This window comes from Festucalex cinctus, chromosome 17 (genome assembly GCF_051991245.1).
Source record: "Festucalex cinctus isolate MCC-2025b chromosome 17, RoL_Fcin_1.0, whole genome shotgun sequence".
NCBI lineage: Eukaryota > Metazoa > Chordata > Actinopteri > Syngnathiformes > Syngnathidae > Festucalex > Festucalex cinctus.
In genome coordinates, this window is record NC_135427.1 from 20,093,714 (window position 1) to 20,118,760 (window position 25,047).

The 25,047-nt window shown below is 39.9% G+C and overlaps 1 protein-coding gene across 1 annotated transcript in view; it reads right to left on the reverse strand.

Annotated features, from left to right (window-relative positions):
- pemt (phosphatidylethanolamine N-methyltransferase) overlaps window positions 1-25,047 on the reverse strand; it is a 58,563-nt gene that overhangs the window by 21,044 nt on the left and 12,472 nt on the right. The window contains exon 4 of the mRNA XM_077503077.1: window positions 15,170-15,315. Coding sequence (XP_077359203.1) covers window positions 15,170-15,315 — 146 coding nt within the window. The remainder of the gene's footprint in view (window positions 1-15,169; window positions 15,316-25,047) is intronic.

The following is a 25,047-nucleotide window of genomic DNA, read 5'->3' on the forward strand; positions in this document are numbered from 1 at the left end:
CTGGAAAAAGGGGCAACCTGCTTTCTCTCAAGTGTGTAGTGGCAGTCAAATGGACACGTTTGACCGCAATGGCTAAGTTGTGATGCCAGGTGGTTGACACATTAGCGCCCGGTATAGTTTGATTATCTTTGTTTCTGCTCCATCGCCTTGACTCATCAGGTCACGGTGACTTGTGGCGCTTAATATAGAGCTCAGATGATACATGCAATCAACACAGGCTTTACCCTCGAAGGCCCGCGTGGGTCGGAAGGGCTTACATTGGAGCATGCATTTTCCCTCCTCTGTAAATTCAATTCATTTTTTTTTATTTTATTTTTTTTTATTTGTATTTTTTCTGTGTGCGTGCGTTTGCGTGCGTGCGTGCGTTTGCGTGTGTGCGTTTGCGTGCGTGCGTGTGCGTGCGTGCAAATACGTATAAATTTATACTCATTCATTCACCTAAAACCTTATAAATATCCCATTACCCTTCGCCTTAACCAGGTACTTCAGAATCTTGCCAGAGTCGTGAGGTTTAAATGGTCAGGAGACCAGAGAAAAGGTCAGAAAAAAAAAAGAAATAAAGAGAAAAGAAAGGTAAATCAAAGTGAAATCCAGCACCGACCAAACACTTCCTGCCTTCCCCATGATTACAAAATCAAAGTCTTACGCCAACCCCGGAAGCCTCTAAATTCCAGCAAATTTAGCGAGATCTCAAGAGACCAGAGGAAAAACTAAAGAGAGGAAGGAGGGAAGGATCGATAAGGCAGAGTGAGATCCATAGAAGCCAGTACATCCAATCCATCAAAGTGAAGTCCAGCACCAACAAGACCCCTCCTGCGTGGTTACAAAACCAGAGTCTTATGCCAACCCCAGAAACCTCATACTTCTAATAAATTAAGATCTCAAGTGACCAGAGGAAAAACTAAAGAGAGGAAGGAGGGAAGGATAGATAAAGCAAAGTGAGAACCACAGACACCAGCACCAACTGATTCAAGGGGCTGTGGGAGGGAGAGGGTACTTCTGTTGAGTTTCAGTAGATGCTGGTGCGACGGATCTGGCATGCATAAGGACCACCACCAAAGAAAGAAGCCGTCAACCGCGGTCCAGCAAAGCGAGCACTCCCCCCCCCCCCCGGAATCCCCAGGCCGGGGCAGCACCAAGGCCACCCCCAAGCCACCCGAGCGGACACCGGTCGGCGAGCCGACCCAGACACCCGGAACACCCCCGCCCCAGCCCCGGCCCACACCCCCGAGCCCAAGGCCGCAGAACGAGGCCCAGCGGGCCCCCACAGCGCCCCACCGGTCCCCAGCCCCCATCCCCCCACGACCCCCCCGCACCCCACCCAAACCCGCCATCCACCACGACCCAGGCCCCACCACCCCCGACCCCCAAACCCCCGAACACACCCCGACCCCCAGCACCCAACCCCCCACCCACCCATACCTCCACCCCCCCCAAACAAGCCGCGCCCCAACCCCCCCCCCCCCCCCCCCCGACGGCCGCCACCCCCCCCCGCGAACCCGGCCCCCCGCGAGAACCCCCCCCCGGAAACCGGCACCGGGCAGCAGCGCAGAGAGGGAAGATGTGCCCACCCCACCTCCAGCCGCGCGAGATTTGCACAGCGGCGGGAGGGGGGAAGCAGAGGAGGAAGCACCAGGGGAGAAGGCGGAACACCAGAACACCGAGCCCGGTGGGGAGAGGCCCCGGTCGTCACGCCCAGAGTACTAGTGACACCTAACCCTGTTACTGAGTCCGCCAGCTCGCCGACTGGCGAGCTCTACCCTTACACCGTGAATGTGGCCCCACCCAGTGTATATACAAGTGTGTGCGTGTGGTGCATTAAAATTGGGAGCAGGTGAGTCGGAGCAGAGGGAAAAAATTTCCCCTACTCCGACACACCCGTGTCCCCCCCAAAAAAATTAATATGTATATGTGTGGTGCATTAAAAAAGGGAATGGAGGGACAAAGTGGTGGGGCAGGGACACAAATGGGGGGGACCACAGCGCTGCCAGGCACTGCAGTCCATCCCCTCTGATGGCTCCCCGCCCCAACTCACCCCTCCCCTTGGACGTGAGGTGCATTAAAATTGGAGGGGAGTTGAAGGGTGAAGACGGTGTTTCCACCCTTCCCCACCCCACCAAGAAATGTGTTGTGTGCCCTATGTGTATATTTACAAAGTGTATAGTGCAAGCTAGTGAAGTGAGTAAGAGGAGCGACCAGCGGGGCCTCACCCAACCCGGCAGGTGTAGGTGGCACGCCCGCCCCCCAGCACCCCCACCCCCACCGGCCCCCCACCTCATCCACCCGGCACCACAATGGGCGGACAGCCAGCGCAGCAGGGCTACCGGACAGCCCACCGGCCACCGGAGCCCGCCCGGGGCGCCAGGAGTTCTACCGGAGTGGGGCAGGCCCCAAACCCTCGCCCGGCCCCCGGAGCCCGACGCCCGGGCCGGGGAGGGAGCCCCAGGCCCAGGGAGAGGGAGGGGGAGGGGCCGCAGGGCAGACAGGGAAGGGGGGGGGGGGGGGAGCGGGGAGAAGACGACAAGAAGGCGAAAGGGCGGCTGCAGGGCAGGAGGGGGGGGGGGGGGGAGGGAGGGCGACAAGGGAAAAGGGACCGGGAGGCAGAGGAGGATGGGCGGGAGGAGGCGAGGAGGGAGAGGCGACGGGGGGGAGGAAGGGGGAGGGGATAGGGAACCACGGGGCACACCGGAGGCCCACCCACCCCGAACCGCGCCGCCGGGCACGGAGCAGCGGACCGCGCCGGGACGGCACCGCCCCGGGCACCAGGGGAAGCACCCCAACACCGCACCCCACAGGGGGCCCATGGAGCGGCCAAGACGCAACCTCCACCGAGCAGACAACGGGGGGGCAGAACCACCCCCGCCCGACCACAGGGGACGGCGTCAAGAAAATTGACTAATTAGCATGCAGTAACACCAAGTGTTGATGCTTAGTGCCCACTAGAAATAGATCTTAAGGAGTTAATGAGTATAGTGTCGTATAGTGTGGTATGCTCGAGCCCACTAGCAGCAACTAGGTTCCTGACTATATAAAAACAAAAACAATCAGATACAAAATACCAAATACAGAAGCAGCGAAAACAGGTTGTAACGATGTGGTGGCTCTCGTTAACAGGCAGAATCTTGGCAGGATTAAGTTGCCAAATTGAGATTAAAATATTCTATGTACATAGACCATATTTGTTTAAATCTTGATACTTGATTTTTATTTAAGGCAGAGATATTTTCCATTGAGATATAATTTATTAGTAAGTTTAACCAGTGGTCGATATTTAGAGATTGTTTATTTTTCCAATTGACAAGGATTATTTTTTTAGCAATAGTAAGGGCTATAAATATAGATTGAGATTGTTTACATGGTAGCTCAGTTATTGTTAAAGGGACACTTTACTTATTGATCCATTTTTAGTAGCAAAAAGTTGCTACTTTTTCAATAATTAATTTGGTGACGTGATTATTTTTTTATGTACATTTAATAACTTTTAAACCATTGTTAAAATGAATCGAACGCCGGCATGTTTGTTACACGTGACTAAATAACCCGGATGTTTACGTCACTAGTGTGTAAACGCTACACTATGGAAGCACTATGCAACGCAGCCGTGCATCTAGCGTCAAACCCGGAAGGATTAAACCTTATCGCTTCGAGCCAACACAACAAAATAACACTACCGAAGGAAAGTCTGCCTTGGATGTGAAAGTTGTGGCGCCAGATGGTCTTTTCGGGCACAAAATAAACTTTGACGAACGAGTGAATCAGGCGGGGGGTGAGTGGTGCTCGTGCGGGAGCTGCAGGAATGGACAATCCGCTAATGAATGTGTGCTGTCTGGAAATGAAAGAACTCGAGGATCGGTTCCTTGCGGACAATCTCAACTGCATCCTGGAACATCAGACATTCAACATGGCAATACTAAATAGACATTCTCAGGATAGCTTTGGTTGCGATGAAAGATGTGAAGAAGAAAAGTCTTGGAGGAGCAAATATCCAACAGGTAAAGTGACACACAGTACGAGCAATGCAAAACGTGTGGAACTGACGAAATATTTCAGGAAAAAGAAAAAATAGTAAAATTAAATGTATGGTCGTTACAGCACCCAACCTCCCCTAGCTGTTTTTTTTTTCTTTTTTGCGTAGCGTCCCACTGCGGTCAGGCCAGCCGCCACTCGAAAAGACGAAGTCAAGCCAGCCGCCCCAACGATTGTTAATACTGTGCATTACGGTAACGTGCCGACGTGCCCCTGCGTTGGCCACCTTCAAATGAATTATGAAATAAAACAGTCCGTGCAGTATAATAACCAATGCCCCCCCACCCCCGAAACATGCCTACCTTTCGCTTTAAATTTGCTTCGCTTCTCCGAGATCTTTCAGTGGCCGTAGTAAGACCTCGATTTGTGCCGGCTGTTGTGAGAGTGAAGGCTCCGTGTTGCTAGCAGTTGCGGCTCCTCCATCGGCTTGATTATTTCCCACGTCTGGTTCTTTAAAGATACTCGGTACTGCGTTGGGCTTTAGTATTAGGCGTGTGGCGTACCCCATCTCAAATTGTAACATATATTCGAAGTCCTCATGCCTGAAATGTTCGCTGCGCGCACGCCTGCTTGTCCTTCGGGAGGTTGACAGCACTTAGAAAACAAACCATTGTCTACTCAAGTAGCTTTTTTTTTTTTTTTTTTTTTTTGGGGGGGGGGTCTCTCGCGGGTTTTTCCTTGCCGACGCCTTGCAAAATTTTGCAATACAGTAAGGCATAACTGACGTTTGTGTCTTCCTCGTTGTTATGTCTGCGTGAACTACTGTTCCCCAAGCGAGTATACACACTAGTGACGTCACCACTTCGGGGCGTTGCAACACGGAAGTACTTCTATGTTGAAAAAAGTTAAATAAATCAATATAGGAGTGTATTCTTCAGCTCTTATGCATGTTTCGTAGCTATACTAACTATTTACTGCCAATCAAGCCATACATGTAAAATTAAAGGAGCCTTCCTTTAAGTCACCTAGTAAACACAATCTTGGAGATAAAGGAAGCCTACAGTTTAATATATCAGCGAGCTTTTCCAAGATTTTAGTCCAGAAATGCAGCACTGGAGTACATGACCATAAAGCATGAAGATAAGTATCGGCAGTGTTTTGTGAGCACTGGAGACAAATGTCGGAGTCAGAGAGTCCCATTTTTTTCATCATATATTGTGTAATATATGTTCTATGAAGTATCTTATATTGGATAAGTTGCAAATTTGTCTGTTTGGTCATTTTAAATACATTTTCACAGATTTGGGTCCAAAAGTCTGGTTCCGGAACTATAGACAAGTCTTTTTCCCATTTTAAAGTCGGTAAATACGTTTTATTTGTGTATAAAAATAACTTATATATTTTTGATATTTTCTTTATTGTTGTTGGAGAAAGCTTTATAATATCTTTAGCTAAGACAGGCAGTTGGAGCGTATCCTGAAGTGTTGGGATTTGTTTCTTAACCATATTTTTAACTTGCAGATAATGTAAGAAATTTCCCTTTTTTATTTCATATTTCTGGACCAAGTTTGTATACGATATAAACTTATTATCTGAGAAAAGATGATGAAGGTGTGTAATTCCTTTCTGCTCCCATAGGCTTAAATGGAACGACTGATTATTAAATTGAAAGTCGGGGTTATGCCAAATGGGAGAGAGCCCACAGGGCGCCAATTGGGAGTTTGTAATTTCTAATGCCTTCCACCAGGCAGTCAGGGTGGCGGCTATCATTGGGTTTTTAAAACAATTATGTCGTCTTATTGATTTTGTAATAAAGAGTAAATCTGACAGTCTAAGATTATTACAATCCTTCTGCTCCAATTCCAACCAACAGTTAGTATCTCTGTTGGGTTGTGTCCATAGCACAAGATATTGTAGTTGATTAGCTAAATAATAGTACATAAAGTTTGGTGCCTCTAAACCTCCTTTAGATTTACTTTCCTGAAGAGTAGATAGACTAATTTTGGCTTTTTTTTTATTCCAATAGAATTTTATGATAGCAGAGTCCAGCGATTGGAACCAGTTAGACGTAGGTTTAAATGGAATCATTGAAAATAAATAATTAATCTTTGGTAAAACTTTCATTTTTATAGTAGCTATCCGTCCTATTAAAGAGATCGGAAGATTATTCCAGCGCTCCAGGTCACTACGGATACTATCCAATAATGGTGGAAAATTTAAAGAAGTTAATTCAGTTAACTTAGGTGAAATTTTAACACCTAAGTATTTTAAATTACCTGTAGGAAAGGAGTAGTGTGGATCCTGACTTGTAGGATTCCATGAATTTTCTGTAATAGGTAATAATGTTGATTTTGTCCAGTTAATAGAGTAATCTGATAAGTGAGAGAATTTAGTTATTAATTTAAATGCTTCCCCTAGCGAGATAGAAGGTTCTTCTAAATAGAGTAATATATCATCGGCATATAGATTAATTTTATGTTCTATTGTCCCGGAGTGGATTCCTTGGATCCGTCTATCCTGACGTATAGCTAATGCAAGCGGCTCAATAAATATAGCAAATAATAAAGGAGACATTGGGCACCCTTGTCTTGTTCCCCTTTGTAAAGTAAAACTCTGTGATGTAATCCCATTAGTAGTAACTGTAGCTTTAGGAGAATCATATAATATTGAGACCCATTGAATGAATGACTCCCCGAAGCCGAATTTATTTAAGACAGCAAAGAGGAAGGACCAGTTAACTTTATCGAATGCTTTTTCTGCATCCAGCGAAATAACAACTGCCTTTTTATCATACCGCTGTGACATACTAATCAAGTTAAAGAGTCTCCTAATATTATTAGTAGAATGACGACCTTTAATAAAACCTGTTTGATCACTATGAATAATTGTCGAGATTACCGTCTCTAATCGAGATGCCAAGGCCTTAGCGATAATTTTAATATCGGTATTAATTAGTGATATCGGTCGGTAACTTGACGGGAGGGTAGGGTCTTTTTCTGGCTTTAATAAAAGTTTAATTGCTGCTATATTCATATCTTGACGTATATCACCTTTACTTTTAATTTCAGTTACTACTCTTAGAAATAATGGAGCAAACATTAACCAGAAATGTTTAAAAAATATAGCCGGATAGCCGTCTGGACCAGGTGCTCTGCCATTAGGCATACTGTCTAAAGCACGATACAACTCATCTATAGTAAGCGGGGTATCGAGAATATCTTTATGTTCAATAGATAACTGAGGTATATTTAAGCTGTTTAGGAATCCCTCAATATATTCAGGGTTAGGTCTATTAATTTCTGTGTATAGATTTCGATAATAGTTATAAAAAATATGGTTAATTTCTTCTGGTGATTGTGTGCATTCACCATTTATATCTTTAATAGCCGTTATAAGAGATTTTTCCCGATTCCGTTGAAGTTGATTTGCCAGGAATTTACCTGATTTATTATTATGTTCAAAATTATTATATCTCAACTGTTGTATTATAAACTCTGTCTTTTTAGATAACATGTTATCTAACTGTATTTTTATATTCTGTAGTTCTATCCATATTTGATTATTTGGGTTTAATACATATTCATCCGTTAGTTGTTTAATTTTATCTTCCAGGTATTTTTCTAATTTTTGATCCTGTTTCTTTTTATAAGTTGAATATGATATAATTTTCCCTCTAATTACCGCTTTCCCTGCTTCCCAGAGAAGAGATGGAGATATATTTGGAGAGTCATTTATTTCCAAAAAATCTGCCCACTCCCTTCTAATAATTTTATCAAACTCTACGTCTTTCAGTAATGAGATGTTAAAACGCCATATCGGGGGAGGTTTAAAGGTAGAGTCAATTTGTAGAGTGAGGGAGACTGGTGCATGATCACTTATAATTATAGAATGTATTTTTATAGCAGTTTTATCAACAATAGAATTATTTGTAAGGAAAAAATCAATTCTTGAGAATGATCGGTGCACAGCAGAGAAGAAAGTAAATTCCTTCTTAGTTGGGTTTTGAAGTCTCCAGCCATCGCTGAGGCCAAAATCCTCCATATATTCATCTATTACTTTAGCGGATCGTAATCGCCTTGTATATATCGTATTATTAGAACGATCTATTAACGGGTTCAAGACCGTGTTAAAATCACCTCCAATAATAATAGTAGAATTTGTTGCTAAATCGAGTAACCGAGAGAAAAATTCATGGAAAAAATCAGGGTCATCATTATTTGGGGCATATAAATTACCAATTGTATATACTTTATTAAATAGAGTTACCTGGATAATAATATATCGGCCCTCTAAATCTGTTACTATATTATTTAGAGTAAAGAATAAATTCTTATGTATAAGTATAGAGACACCTCTTTGTCTACTATTATAGGAGGCAGAGTAAACTTGACTAAAATTTTTATCTATAAATAATTTTTCTTCTGATTTTTGTAAGTGGGTTTCTTGTAGGAGACAAATATCTGCCTTAAATTTTGAGAGATGGTCTAAAATTTTTATTCTTTTTGCCTGGGAGCGAGCGCCACACACATTCCAGGAGACCAGAACTAATTTCTGCATACAAGCAATATAGACTCAGTCTTATGTATACATCTATATAAGCTGCTTATTAATATTAACATATTGTAGGATAGCAAAAGAGTAATTAGGCAATTTATATAATTTATATAAAGAGAGAGATAGCAAGTAGATAAGTATAATAGTGAAGAAACGTGGGGGGAAGTGAGTGTGAAGGAAATCTGTGGGGGATTCAACATAACAATACACCAGTAAATGGTGACCTAAGCGAGATTATTATTATTATTATTATTATTTTTTTTTTTAAGAATATATTTTTATATTATTATTATTATTAATATTATTATTATTATTACTATATAGCCTATGCATAATATAAATTCATATTCTATTTCGTAACCCATTATCCATACATATACATATACATACATATACATATACATATATATACATATATACACACATATACATACACATACATATACATATACATACGTCAAATAATCACACAATGCTCGGCTCTACCAATTGTCAGTTAGAACAGCCAAGGGGTCGAGGTTGGGTTTCGGAATAGCTGGCCGTCGATATATAATTTATCAACGACCATCGAAGTCCGTTTACCCTCCTGTCTATTTTGTTTCATTATAGGAAACAGTACTTTTCGCCGCTCGTTTATCTCTCTTGGGAATTGATCATTCATCCCGAAAGATGTCCCTTTGAGCTCCCGTCCTTTACTTTTTACCAATTCTTTATGTTTAAAATGTTCGAACTTAGCAATAATAGGACGGGGCTTATTGCCCTTACGAGCTCCGAGCCGGTGTACACGGTGAAAAGAGATATTATTTACCGTCTCCTGTGGGATCTTTAGCGATGATGTCATGAATTTTTTTATCTCACTCTCTGGATTATCTGGAGAATTTTCGGATATACCTGAGAATATTAGATTTTCCCGCATACTACGGGATTGAACATCTAAGACCGTTTCCTTTAGCATTTTATTTTCCTTTTTAATCGTCTCCAACTCGGCTGTGACAGCGACGAGAGAGGAGCGTAGCTCGGAGTTATCGCGTTGGAGATCGCTTACCTGTTGGCTAACGAATTCCAAACTTGCCTTTAATTCTTTGACGTCCTCGCGGATAAGACAGAGGACGTCAAGTTTTTTATTTATGGAATCCAGCATACTCACCGATACGTCGGCGGTTGCTAAATCGTCCGTGTCTGTTGACGGGTCATTTTTCCTTTTTTTTTTCGAAGGATTATCCCGACTAGCCGCCAGATCATCCATCGCGCAGCTATAAAAATAATCGTCAATAAAACGTTCGAGGTCGTCCACACTGGATAATATTTCCGATCTTTCTTAGAAAAGAAAAAAATCGAATTTATCTAATCATTAAATTCGGGTTTAATTAGAAATATAAAGCTAATTCTATTTTAGCAGCAGAGCGCCGCCATGTTAGATTTTCCCAGTCTCGCTACCGGTCACGCGATAGTCACAGCATCTCGCGATGGGAAATGTAGTCCTCTCTCTGGCAAACGCGTGCAGACGTGATCTAAGTTGTGATGCCAGGTGGTTGACACATTAGCGCCCGGTGTAGTTTGATTATTTTTGTTTCTGCTCCATCGCCTTGACTCATCAGGTCACGGTGACTTGTGGCGCTTAATATAGAGCTCAGATGATACATGCAATCAACACAGGCTTTACCCTCGAAGGCCCGCGTGGGTCGGAAGGGCTTACATTGGAGCATGCATTTTCCCTCCTCTGTAAATTCAATTCAAATCATTATTGCTTGTAAATCTACCTACGAGAGGCTAGGAGGTGTTGACGATCACATCACGCCGCTGAGGTATTAATACCCATGTAGGTAATTGTATTTTAATTAGGAAAACATCATGACCTGATTGAGGGCGGAGGGATTTTCACATTTAAATTCTGTTTTCCTGACTAAAGAGGCCCAAATATAAGCAGTTTGTAACAAATCTACTTATGAGCATGCATTAAGGATTTATTGTGAACATTATTGTGGGAATGCTGAAAGCATTCCTACAATATGTTACTCGGATTTTTATTCTCCTCACTTTACTCCAACATTATACTTCCGATTTACAGAATTAAAATTTCAACTTGCTTCAAAAGGTCACGCCTTCCGGGGTATATATGGCCTGATTCCACGTTACTTACAGTACTCGCATAATTTAACGTTAAAGATCAACTCTTCCCCATTCATTTTCAATGGGACTTCATTGAACTCAGTCCTGCTTTCCACGTCCACTTTCATACATACAACTGATCATTACTTGCTCTCTGATACTGCTCAGTGGCGCACTTGGTTAAGTGTGCTGTCCACTAACCAGGAGGTCTTGGGTTCGAATCCCACCTCCGACTGTACATTGCAAATATATCAATTGGCAACCTAAATGATTCATCAGATGGCTATTTTTAAAATACATACGCCATTAGCCATTAAATTTGAACAAGGCAAGTGAACTCAGTCGTTAGAGCAACTGCCTCCCCCATGGAGAACCTGGGTTCAAACCCCGCTTGGACCTCATTTTAGTCCATTTGATGGTTTGGTACCAACTGAGTATCGTATCAGGAAATGGATTATAATTTCTCTGAAATTATTAAATCCAACCTTAGACAAATTGCAGTTCAAGTTTTCCTTTTTTTTTCATTTATATTTTAACTTCAATGTAAACGCAATTTTCACATAATTTATGTTTCAATTTACTTCATAAGCATTCAGCTTAGCATTCAGCTATTAGCATTCAGCATTCCCATGCAATTTTGCCAGAAATTGCACTTAGTCTAGATGTTTAGTAATATACATACAGTACACTCATAACTGAGTTCCAAAATAAGAGCTATTACTGGGCCACCATTAGAAAGATAAACGGTACACTAAATTGACAAATACTGGAACCGGGCCATTATATCTACAAAGGGTAAAAGGTGACAATATATGGACTTGGTCCTCATCCAAATGGACCAGTAAGGCAAATTCCTAAAATTTAGCTGTAAAATGAAACATCTGATTTTGACATTAAAGACAAAAATTGGGCAAGAGATCAACAGGTCTGCCTTTAATCTGCATTTGAAACAGAACTTTTATTGACAGAGCTTTTGGGGTGAGCAGAAGTGGGGAAAAGTGAATAAACCTTAAAAGAGACATAGTCTAGATTTTTTTTTACAATTTAAAGCAGATTCTAGATTTATTCCCCTTCCCTTTCGTCATGTTTTTTTTTTTTTTTTTTTAACCTAACTTGGGGTGCTAACTAGCAAACCGCCACGCTTCCTGTTCTATTTTCCTCTGTTGGTCATTGTTATTTTTTCGTGTTTTACATATATGTTTTGTAAACATTACAGACACATAACATTGGTTGAAAGCACTCTGTTTTTGGGGGTGGTGGTTCTGTCGCATGCAAATGAGTCACATGCGAATGAGCAACTGCTCACCAGAGACTCAACGATGTGTATGGGTCATTTTCATGTAATTTTGATCAAAAACACCAGACACTTATCTCATTTGCTCCCCAAAACATATAAAAAATGTTCTATTTTAAATACTGCCATGGTCCCAAAAACGTATTTATATGTTTTTTAAATGTTTTTTTAATACTAGAACACGCAGAAGGCTTTGAAGCAGCTTCTGACACGAAGAGAATGCTTAATGGCCAACAGGTGGCAGCAGAGTATAAGAGATCGACCAGTGCCATGTTGCAACAAAGCTCTTTTCTCCAGTGTTCTAAACAGATTTGTGAATAATGAAGAAACTTAGCTATAATCTATTGCTAATTGCTGCAAAATGGAAACAGATAGAAATATACTTTTTTTTCTGATGAAAGAAGAGACTAATCTTTCTTTTGGTAGGTTACATGTTTTTATAGCACTAGAACATAATATTCTGTGGGCCTTGCAAACTCAGTCAATGAGTTAAAAGCTTTACTGCAACATTTCCTTCCATCCATCCATCCATCCATCCATCCATCCATCCATCCATCCATCCATCCATCCAATGACTGATGGAATTGCAAAAGATAAGCAACCGCCTCATTCCAATTCCACCAGTCACATTCTGTCACTTTCTAATCGTGACAGAGCTCGCCCTGTGTATAATAAGATGCTTGAACTGTGGAAATAATAAAAAGCACCGTCTTGGAAATGACTCAACACAACAACTGACCTAGAAACCAAATGCAAACGCCTACCCAAATAGTCAAAATATGACTCCCAATGTAAATAAAACAAAAAATTGTATCAGAGGCAGAAAATGCATTATTTGTGTTGTAGCGATAATTGGGTCGTCTTTTGGACGAATAACCTCTAGGGGCACCACGTTGGCTTTGCTTTGGGTTAACAGGAGCAAACAACGACCAAAATCCTTTCTTCATCAGTCATTTATAATCTAAAGTCGCCACACTCGATATTCAGTGGTTCGTTGTACTAACAAAAGAATAATAATCCACTCGGAAACACAGATGACTTAGGCGGAGTAGAGTTAATAAAACATGCATTTATTCACGATTGCTACACTACAGAATCAAAACACTGCCTATCTAACTATTCTACCGTCAGAAGAAAAGAAATAAAATAAAGCTAATGCAAATAAGGAAGGAATGCGAATGAATAAGGAAACAGGAAAAGAGAGATTTGACCTGCCAGATCTGTGATATGTTTCAAACGTAAGTTGCAGCAGGGGTACGCCGAGTTGGAAATCAAACGCACACTTACGAGAATCGTTTGCGTCGAATGAGCAGAAAGGTCTTGTGAAAAAGGGGGGAAAATAGTCAATGTTCGTTGAAAAAGGCAAGAAAATCAAAAAAAAGGGGCTATTCCACAGGTGAGCAAGGAAGCCGCTCGGGGGCTGACGTAGTTGCGCGGCTCGTCCCTTGATTGGTCGGCGACTCGGCGAGGTTGATTCTCCGGCGAGGTTGGTTCTGCCGGACAGCTGTCCGACTCCAGGTGTTGGAGCTCGGTCCGCTACGCGCCTGCGTACGGGGAAGGCCAGCCGTTGGAGGTGAGCTAGCACCGTGGCGGGGCGCCACCGAATAGCAGGTGAGGTGCTGGGCGGCTTAGGTGCAACAACCTTGAGTCCGGCGGTACGTGGCAAGTGTACCCCGGGGCCGCTGAGCTCACCGCTGGCGGGCAATCACCGATGGTAAAAAAAAAAACAAGGAAAAAAAGGAGTAAAAGAGTCTTTGGGGTCAGCGTTGTAGTTTGCACCTGATTTGGCGTGGCGTGGAGCGAGTGTCTGCTCTCGGCAACGGTTGCTGCCAGAAAAAAAAAAAGGCCACGTGGTTGGCAAGTTTCTTGGAACAAAGAGCTGGAGCAGGCTGGGAAACTTGCAGGTAGAGAGCGATCGGGAAGAGCGAAGTTGGAAGAGAGAGGAGGCGAGGGGGTCCCCTCGTCTTTTTAAAGTCTATGGGCGGGGCTTCAGTAAGGGGGTGGCACACCCTTTCTGTTCGCTCACGCAGATTTAAAAAAAATTATTAATGGAATTAATAATTTGGCATTAAATTTGGTCAGTCTGGCAAATCAGTTTCCCCACACAACCCGTTTAACACATCGTAATTAATGCATTATAAACCAACTTGTGAGGTAATTTCTACTTGAGCCTAATCTGACTGAACTGAAAGATATTGATTACCTTTCATTCCTTATGGAGTACAAATGAAATAGGACGTTCATACACACAAAGATATAACATGAATCATACGCAGTTCAGTTATCTGTCAAGAATTATCACGGTATAAATGTGTAAAAATGCGGTTACTTGTATGAATTGTCACTAAGGTTAGTTCCAAGTTTCACCACTTGACGGTGCTGTTGCTCCATCTAGACGTTCCAGGAGTGCCCCCCTGGAGGGGTGACGCCAGAGAGTCCCCCCTGGTTGATAAGAAACTTCATAAACATTACTTTGATCAGTCGTTTGTATATTCCAATTCATTGAAGGCGTTTCTCGGGCTCCGAGAAGACTGCTTGAATACACTCCTTCGGCAGACGCATAAATTCCTTTGTCACCTGGTCAGTGGCTTCAAAAGAGCTTTGTTGGTGGTTGGGTGACCACCTGCAAAGCTAACCAAGCTTGGATCCTGTCTGGGCAGTGGAATATTTATGCAACTGCAGAGAATTTGCTTTAGAAGAAGCAAACTTTAAAAAAAAAAATTAGAGGGTTGACTGGGCCATAGGCCATAGTTGTTACAGTGTGCACCATATGCAAGGCAACAAGGCCATGCAAATTTTACCAGTGTGCTTTTTTTTATATTAATTAATTAATTTATTTATTTTTTTATTTTTTTACCTCCCCTAAAAAAGGTGATAAAGGTGATAACTGCCACTGCCATAGGCTTTTGTTTTTATTTTTTTTTAGTGCCATCTGCTGGATCTGCCACATTGCCTGGCTTTGGTGGCCGTACGTCTTGGATACTTGGCCAAAGAAAGAACTGCAGCTGTAAATTGATCCCTCCCTGTGGGAGGGAAGATGTTGGTCCGACCTGGAAGACCCAAACGTATTGTGAGGGTCTGCTGGGAACGTCTGCCAGAGAGTCCTTTGACGATGCAGAGGACCATGTTCTGCATTTTTATTTTATCTTCACATGGACCAGCGGACCACCTCAACACCCTCAGCAATTCCTATATGGTGCAAATACGTATTTTTTTACATTGTAACATAAAACCAACTAGACTTACCAAGGAATGTTCCAGTGAATCCCAAAGCGAGAAAGCTGCTGACTACAAGCAGAGAGCCCACCGCTATGAGAAGCACGCCCATGTTAAAGACCTCGTTCCTGTCTAGTATCTCCCACCTGGCTTGGGTCCTCATTACTACGGTCATGCTGCAGGGAAAACAGATCACAATGATGACATTAGTGAGTTATTTTAAGCATGATTCAAAGTGAACAATGACTGAGGAGGCAACGGTAAGGCAATTCATCTAGACCAACCGTGTAAATACGACTGGTGTTAGAATTTTATTCATAACACACAGTGACTGTATTTGTTGCACCATTAATGACACTGGCGGACTTCCGCTTTGCTTCTGTTTTGAATGAAGTTCTCCTAATCTAATGGAAATACCAGCGTTGGTTCCCGGGTCAAACTGTTGCCAGCGGAGACAATGTTTTAGGTAAGATATTAAAGGAAACTGTGACCAGACAGAGCTGAATAACTAATGTATCCATGTGTTTTAAATATTCTTTCAAAAAAGAGAGAAAGAACTCTAAATGGAAGTGTAGGATTGGTATTCAACATATTGCCAGCTTCTGAGAAATGGTATTAATTAGAAATGGAAGCAAGGTCAGGCGAAAAGCGCCAATAGAAATCAGTGGCCTACTTTTAACATAATTTTTAAGAATTATGATTATATGAGGAATTAAAATACAGGAAATACGTCAAGTTGGTCATGGTCAGACTTTTGCGCTGCTGAAAATTTTCTAAAAATAAATAAATGTATGTAGCAACATACTCATTAATGTGGTTGTAAGGTTGAAAAAGATGCAGAATCATATTGCATCCTACTGAAAGCACATCCAATATATAATATAGTTTTCTAACTAATCCATTTCTTTCCCACTTATCCTGTTAGGACAAAAATGAGTTATCCGGGTGACGCGGGCCAAAGTCAGACTACAACCTGAACTGGTCAACAGTCATTCACATATAGAATGGATGGCTTTCAGTATGATGCAGTATAGTTTTGCACCACTGCCAACTACACAAAATAATGAGCACAATAACTATTTGACAATGTCAATCAGCTGAAAACATTTGTCTTTGTAAAGCCCAAATATTTGATACACCTCTTGTAATGATATCATTAAACTGTGCAAGTCCTCCTTTTTGAATATGTTATAAACACATTATAATATATTGCCATGCCATACCTGGCTCGCAAATGCAAAACTTTTAATGTGCCTATGAGGCAGAACTTTACTACACATAGCGGACGCAGAGCCCGACTGAACTGAAGAACATCGTAGGTCCCAGATTTTCCGTTAAAACAAGTTCATGACTGTATGCATGCGCCTTTTCACACTGCACTTAGCAATGGGCTTGTGTTGTTTATGTGCTACAAGGGTGCATGAGTCTTGTTGTTTCCCACCCCAATCTTCATGTTTTTCTTCTTTTCATCTGCAAAACTCAGGTCACTGAAAGGTGACCGTTTTGTATTGTTGTTTTCATGTTTCTTGGATGGCTTGTGACTGAGGAAATTGCCCTGTTAGGATCAATCAAGTAATCCTGAATCAATGCATGTTTTGTGAATATGGGATGAAGTTGCAATACCTGGAGACAACTCACATGAGCAAAAGGAAGGGCCAGAAACCGAACCCGAAAACTCAGAACAGTGACACGTCCACTACACATTATTTCACCTTGCTTCCCAATTAAAATAAAAATCTATTTTTAAACCCGTGTTCAAGTGGCCCAATGTTCAAGATGATTTTCTCCACGTCGCACTGAAAATGCCACCATGAAGCAGTTTGACCTTCGCTTTTTTTCCCCCTCTTAAGTCTTAGAAAGCCCTAGTAATGAGAAGTCTTGTTACAGATGCAAATGTTTGACGTCATCGGGCTCCATTAAGCAAAATGTCATCACTACGGGTCCAGTGTACGCAATGTGACATTACTTCATGGGAGGAAATGTTCTCTACAATTGGAACGCCACAGAAGGTAAGGACATAATGTACAATATTTCCGTTTTCAAACATAAATGACTGCAGGTGTAAACTAAAATTTGTGTCACAGTGTGTGATAAATAGACAACTACTTGTTGCATAAGTGAGAGCATCATGAATAGTCAAAGAAAATCACCGTCTTTGACGGGATAGTGGCTTGACTGTGTGCTTGTTTACAGGTTGAACATTTCATTGAATGAAGGTCGCTCAAATTGTCAACTTATACAGACCTGAATCAATGCATTGTGACAAAAGGATTGCTGCCTTGTCAGAGGCAGTTTCAGACACAATAACCCACAGTACAACATCAAATAACAGTTTCCTATTTATTATTTTTTATATATTGCGCTGTTCAAGTTATAAAAATGCATCTCCTTGTACATAATTTCTCCAATTCACATCATTCCTATTTCAACATATTCCATAAATTCACACCTTGTGGGCGAGTACTTTTTATTCCAAATGTTTATAGCTTTTGCAAAATGTAATATTTTTCACCCCAAAATTTTGCCGTTCTTTTACAATGATGCCCAATTTTCCCCAAAGGTTTTTAACCCATGGCACATTACAAGTTGACATCACTCCCCTTGAAATTTAAATCATTCAGCTTATTCAGTTCATCTTGAAATTAATTTCATTTTTCAACATGCCAACATTTCCCACTGATATTCAATATTTTCACTTTTAAAACACCCACAATAAATTCCCTATTCATTCTCAATGAGCAAAACAGAATTGCATTTTTCCCATTTGAAATTTAAATACTTCCACTCATTCAATTCACCTTGGCCACAATTTCTAACATGCCAAAAATGTGCGCATACCAAATTCCCAATTTTTCACAGAAAAAAAATTCCCATATTAGAAACATATTCTACATTACTCATTCTTCTTTCAATATTACTTGAGCGATTCAATTCATTCCAATTTTTCACTTTTATTGTTCCCATTCACAAAATTTCACCTCCAGTTTCCACATATTGACCGACTCAAGCATACTTCAACATGTTCGGCTCATTCCTGGTCATTGTATATCATTCCCAATCATTCCATATGAGTCAATGTTTTTCAATTCCGCCTTTCAGCCTTCACATGTAATTTCTCCGGAAATTGCAAATGTCTTGTTTGTGGGAATGCTGAAAGCATTGCCACATATGTTGTTCGGCTTTTTATTCTCCACACTTTTTTGCCGTGTAATAACTCTCACATAATACTCCCGATTTACACCGTTCAAATTTCAACTTGCTTCAAAAATTCATGCCATCTTGGGAATATATCGTCTGATTTCACAGTACTTACAGTATACGCACAATTTAATGTTTAAGTATCAACTTTTCCCCATCATTTTCAATGGGACTGACATTGAACTTTTTCTAAGTATCACTTTCCACACCCACTTTCAGACATACAACTTCTCATCATTACCAGTTCTGTGATACTGCTGAGTGGTACACTTGGTAAAATGTATTGTCCACTATTCAGGAGGTCACAGGTTCGAATCCCACCTCCGAATGTACGTTGTAAATGTATTCATGGCAATTATGCTAAGTGATACATGTATACCAACTATCTTAGTTCCACTTTTTCCATGTAAATGAATGGCGGGTAATGCATGCATAGGTGGCGCTACTGAGTGAATTTAATATGATTTTTTTTGCATTTTTCCAATGGATGTAATTAGTTCCATTTTTCCTTCTAAATGAATGGAGGGTACTTTCATATACTACTTTTACATATAAATAGGCCATTAGCCATGATTTTCAACAAGCTGAGTTGGCTCACACGTTAAATACTTGCCTGGCGTTCAAATCTCGCTTGGGAAATATTTTATTAGCATTCAGCTTTCAGCATTCTCACGGGATTTCTGCAGAAATTTCACTTTGTCTAGTTCATGGATGCTCTTTTGTAGGAAAATGCAAATTTCTTCATAATGCCTGATGCCTGAATACTCCACGCCTTTTTTGTGTGTGCGTTTAGGAAATACATATTTACAGTGTTGCCATGATGTTATTGTGTAGTATTGTAGTTAATTTAGCATCATCCGTTTTTATTTCAAACAGACTGAAACCTACAATGTTTTTCACCACATTTTGTGCTTTCGTATGGAGTGAACCGTGCAGTCGCTCAGCTACTGTGCTCCAATGTCCAGGTGACGTCGCTCTTGAAGGACACTCAGGTGTGGGTGGGTATACATACATCCTTTTCTCTGCAGGGTATTGAGAGCAAATATTGAATTTATGAAAAGCAATTTACCTCTAGTCCAGCAAATCGAAAGTAGGTTTGGGGTCAATATGGGGAAAAAAAACAAAAAAACAAAACTAGGTTAGGCGGGCAGTGCTGTGACTCTTATGGAGGTGTGGCTTTGTTAAGGAATTGTCAAAAGATGCAGTGTGTTGTCACATCAAACCAGACAGAAGGAACAACTGCTGGGCTAAGATGGACTTGTATGACATACTGCTGGCATTGGGATGGGACAGGAAAGGAGAAGTGGGGCATCGGCAAGATTTTAGTTAGATCTCTGAATAGGTTTGCGTTTTTTTTTTTTTTTAAACAGACACGAGGTTTATTAATATTGTTACTCGTTAGCTAACTAGAAAGAGTATTATTTGCGTTCACTGTATCATTACTGTTCTCACACATTGCTGCAAGACTGACATAAATGACTAATTGACAACAATTTTAAGCACACATTTGATGAGCTTCAACACTAACATTGGCAAAATGACAAACGCTGCCGGCGGCACACAGTAATAGGGATGTAACGATAACAGCAATATCGTGATATTGCGATATTAAAACCGCCACAATATATCGTCGTCGCCATGTCACAATATTAATAGCAGCACACCTGTTCAAATTTGTGCAGTTGTAGCACCCTCTGGTGTGTGTTTTTTTTTTTTTTTTTTTTTTTAAGTGAAGTTCAACTTCCACAAGGCATGTTTAGGCCCTTCTATGTTTAAAGTCCACGATAAGGGTCAGATAAAGGAGAACATAATATACTTGTGAGTCAATTTGCGGAGAACTCAATTTATTTTATGTATTAATTTCTTATTTAATTTAATTCATTTGTATTTATTTATTAAGTTATTAATTTATTAATTTTGTTAATAAAAATGTATCAATTTATTGTAATGCTTGTATTAGTGCCTCAATATATATATTGTATTTATAATTTATATATATATATATATATATATATATATATATATATATATATATATATATATATATATATATATATATATATATGTTTTTAGATTTTTCATTGCTGTAATGTACAAAAACAATATTGTGTGGGTTTTTTTTGTATTTTTTTTATTTTTTATTTTTTTACAATATTGAGACCTTCTTTTGTATCGCCAACCTCCCCACAATATCGTGATAGTTATCGTATCGTGACCTTCATATCGTGATAATGATGTTTGGATATCGTTACATCCCTACACAGTATTAGCTGTTGCTCAATTAATATGACCACCGCAAGTAACTTCATCAGATGTCCAATTTTAATGTGTCACTTTTCTTATTAAAGTGTCGTCTGCAGTTCATTTATCTTTCCCTTTCTGTCCAAATATAGCCTTTGCTGTTAACAAAGCCATAATGTAAATATATGGCTCACTTGAAACAGAAATATAAAAAAAAAATGGTTATGCATTACATTGGAATTGGGCACTTGGAGTTGCGGTATAACTTCTGCATTAGTGGTAGCAAGGGATTGCATTTGATTAACTATGGGGAAACGAATATATTATTAATTTTTAATATTAGTTGGTGTAGCTCAGATCTTCTTAATTACTTCAAGGCATGATTAATCAACAATCAATTCCACCCAATTGGCACTGTTGTTGACAATCAACTGAATGGCTAACTGAATTTTATACCTACAGGAAGTGAAAATCTGAGAAAATATAGTCAGACACAATGAATTATTAGTTAATAACACACTATAATATCCATCCATCCATTTTCTTTACCGTTTATTCCTTACAAATGTCGCGGGGCGTGCTGGAGCCTATCTCAGCTGGCTTTGGGCAGTAGGCGGGGGACACCCTGGACTGGTTGCCAGCCAATCGCAGACGCTATAATATACATTTCTAACATTATAACAGACTAGAGTGTTATTTTTATTTAACCATGAAGTCAATTATATCTCATATTTCTTCCTTTGAAAACAGGAAATGAGAAGTTATTGCGAAGAAACAGAGAGAATGAGGAAGTACCTGAAGGTCAGAGTCGGAAGCATGAAAGAGGCATTTTGCTGCATGTAGCTTCCATCCGTCCATTTTCTATTCTGTTTATCGTGATCGGGGCCATGCGTGGGTTAGAGACAGGGCTATAATAGAGTTGGATTTTCCATATTAGTTTTATTTCATTTTTACTTTTTTCCCCCACTTTAGTCAGTTTGAATTCTTTTTAGTGCAGGTTTGTTAGTTTTTATTATTTTTCAAAAATACTTAATTTTTTTATTATTAGTTTTACTACTAGGTTTAGTTTTTGTTGTTGTTGTTGTTTTTTTCTTTTTTTTATATATGGTGTATTTCTCAAGTGCAAGATAAAGAAAAAAAAAGGTCACGAGGTATTGTGTAATAAAATAAAGTAACTTCAATAAACACATGCACCCCAGCCAGACAATTTCTGCTTCAGCAATGTGCACTTCCGCCGCCAAAAATATCTGAAGTAATTCCGTTCCAACTGTAGTTTTGCTGGATCCTAAAACACAAATGATTTGCATGTGTCTGCATAATATATAACAACAAATTTCAATTCTAAAAAAATAAATACAAAGTATGTGAGTTGGATCCAGTCAGACCAGCCTACACAAGGAAACTAATTTGTTTGCTTTCAATGCTTGACAAGGTTTTCCTCATATTTGTCTCCATCTTACAAAGTAGAAAGCTGAATTATTTGTTCATTTCTTTTATGGGCATAATCTATTGAACAAACCACAGCTCACACAATCTCTTGAAGTAGAGGGGAGCAGACAGCTTTGTCAGTGAGGGGGCTTGAAAAAAAATACTTAAAAGTTAGATGGGCATTGGAAAATCACATTCACTACTGACATTTTAATAAAAGGTTTTAGAGTGTGGCATTGATCTGACCTACATTTTCATCTGACGTGGTGTTTTATAATAAAGTTGTTTATACAACAAGAAGTGCCATTTTGGGCAGCAGCCTTCAGCACTATGAAGCTACCACAACACTTTTTTTTGATCAAATGTACTTTTTTTTTTTTTGATAAATAGGTCAAAGTTAGGAACTGTACGATTTCACGCTGTGTTCCAAATAAGAAAACACACAAAATAAATGGGAAACATGCTTTGTGACTTCCACTGACAAAAACTGGACAGTGTAGACTTGTTAAGTACTTCTTTTTGCTTACAGTAAAACCATCAGTGACTGAGTAGAATCAGCCAAAAGCATCATCGCTGCGTGTGTTCTGAGACGCAAATTGTTTTCCTTTGCACGTCTGCCAGTACCAATCTTGTTTTCCCTTTTTAGAAAAAATGCTAATTACATCAAAAGAATGGAGATTAGTCCACCCACCAGCACAGCACTCATTTAGTCAATGATGAAGCCAATTAGGTATACAATTTGGCAGCATGGCAGTAATTTGTTCCCTGGTCATTATGCAGGTGAATGCATTCAGAAATATTATGAAATGTGTTCCATATTATTCATTGGTCAGTGACACACAATTTAAGGAGGTGCAATACAATAACTGGATCAAACGTTTCATAGTTTTGATTACCACTGTCAGAAAGAGATTTCTGGTAGTCTCCAATATTTAACAACATGTTTATTATTATGATTCTATTTCGTGTGTAGAAGTACGCTGCATCATTTTAGGTCAACGTGAGAGACAGTCCATTACTAGTATACATTGTCTACAACCATGTTCTCTAAAAGTGCTGTTCCCAGGCAACACAAATCGCCGGAGAAACGGAGCGGAAAGTCCTCAAAAGCTTCGGTCGCCATTTTGATCCACTGTGGGAGTCGTGTGGGAGGCATGCGTGGTGTCAAGAACAAAATGAATTCTTACATTAGAACAGTGGTTTTTAACCTTGTTAGAGTAAGTGAACCTCACCAGTTTCCTATGTTCATTCACTGAACCCTTCCTTATTGACAAATTAAATAAGTTTTTTTTTTTCTTCTAAATTCAAGACTACAGGTGAACAAAATGAACGTTGAGAGTATCTCTTCATTGAATCTGGATCTCTTCACCTTGAATTGAGAAAGTGTTGTGTTCTTGTGTTCAGTTAGTTTTGCTAATAGCTACATGTGCTGGACTAGAATTGCTCAACATTGCAATGTAAATGATGCAGTTAGGCGCAGACTCCCATCACTCAACTCAACTCTGGCTGTTTTCTTAAGATGGAACCCGGGGCAGCAGATATAATGTAAACAGCAGAGGCCCCAGAATTGAACCCTGTGGAACACCATACATTGTGTTATATATAGTTATACATACATAGTTAGCTAATTAGGGCTTGGTATTGCCGCCAACCTCACGATACGATACGTATCACGATGCAGGGTTCACGATACAATACGTATCGCGATACATATGTATCCCAATACTTGATCATATATACGATATTTCACATTCATTTACTTACATTTTCTAATAACAGTCATATGTACACCCAAAGGATATGTTTATTATGCTGAATGACAAAAATATTTTTGTTAGCAGCTCTTGTGATTTACCACCAAGCGGCATGCCTGGTCTAAATGTGCACGCACTGCAGAGCAAGGAGCAGCTTTCACAAACACACCGGGAAAATTTATTAATAGGCATGAGCCGATATGAGTAAAAATATCAAAGTATTAAAATTGCAGCTCTAAAATGTTCTTATTTGAAATATTTGGGAAATAAAAACAGCATTTTTTTCATGTAACACATTCTATTTCGTTTTTTAAACAAAATATAGGAAAATTGGTACATTAAGACACGTGCCATGTTAAGTTTATAAGTAAATAAATGTTGATATTATTCCTCTGCATTATTTTTCTTAGCAAGACACAGTGTCCAATCACTGGTGAGCTATTTTTGCATTAATTGAAGGCAATTAACTTCAAAGACGGCTTGTTTTTGTTTTTTTTAGGTACAATGCAAGCTGCAAAGACAAACGTTAACTGCCCTATTTAAAGTTAACGAGCAATATCGATTCTGATGCCTGCGTATCAATATTGTAATGAGGACCGCAACGATATATTGCCGTATCGATTTTTTGAGCACACCCCTAGTTAGCATGACGGATTACAATAAAAAAATAAATAAATAAATAAAAATCACACATTAGTGTTAATTTTATCAGCCATTTTTAAATTTAGTCTCAGTTTTTGTCAAGTTGCAAGTCATGCTTGTTAGTTTTTAAACATAATTAGTCAACCTCATCCCTTTTTTATTTTGGCAATTTTTAGTCGACTATAAACCTAGTATTTTAGTCTTTATTTTAGTCCAAGAAAACATAATTTTATTCATGTAGTTTTAGTCAGCACAAACTGGCAACGTTTTAGTCAGGACAACCATTTTACTAGGGGTGTGAATTGCCTAGTACCTGACGATTCGATTCGTATCACGATTCACAGGTCACGATTCGATTCGATACCGATTAATCCCGATACGAATTTATAAGTCGATTGTTGCGATTTTTTTCATTCAAATTTAGAAAATACTAATCAGTAAGCTTGTAGAGTGTAAGATTTATATGAAAATGTATTATTTATTTATCTGAAATTTCAGTCTTATAGAGGTTGTAATCTGTTTCATGTTTGAACAGCATTAAAATAAAATATTAAGGCTTAATGTTCCGTTCATATAACATTCTTCCATGCTCAAGGTGTGAATCCTAACCCGAAGTCAGACGTTTTGTTGAATATTTTTCCATTA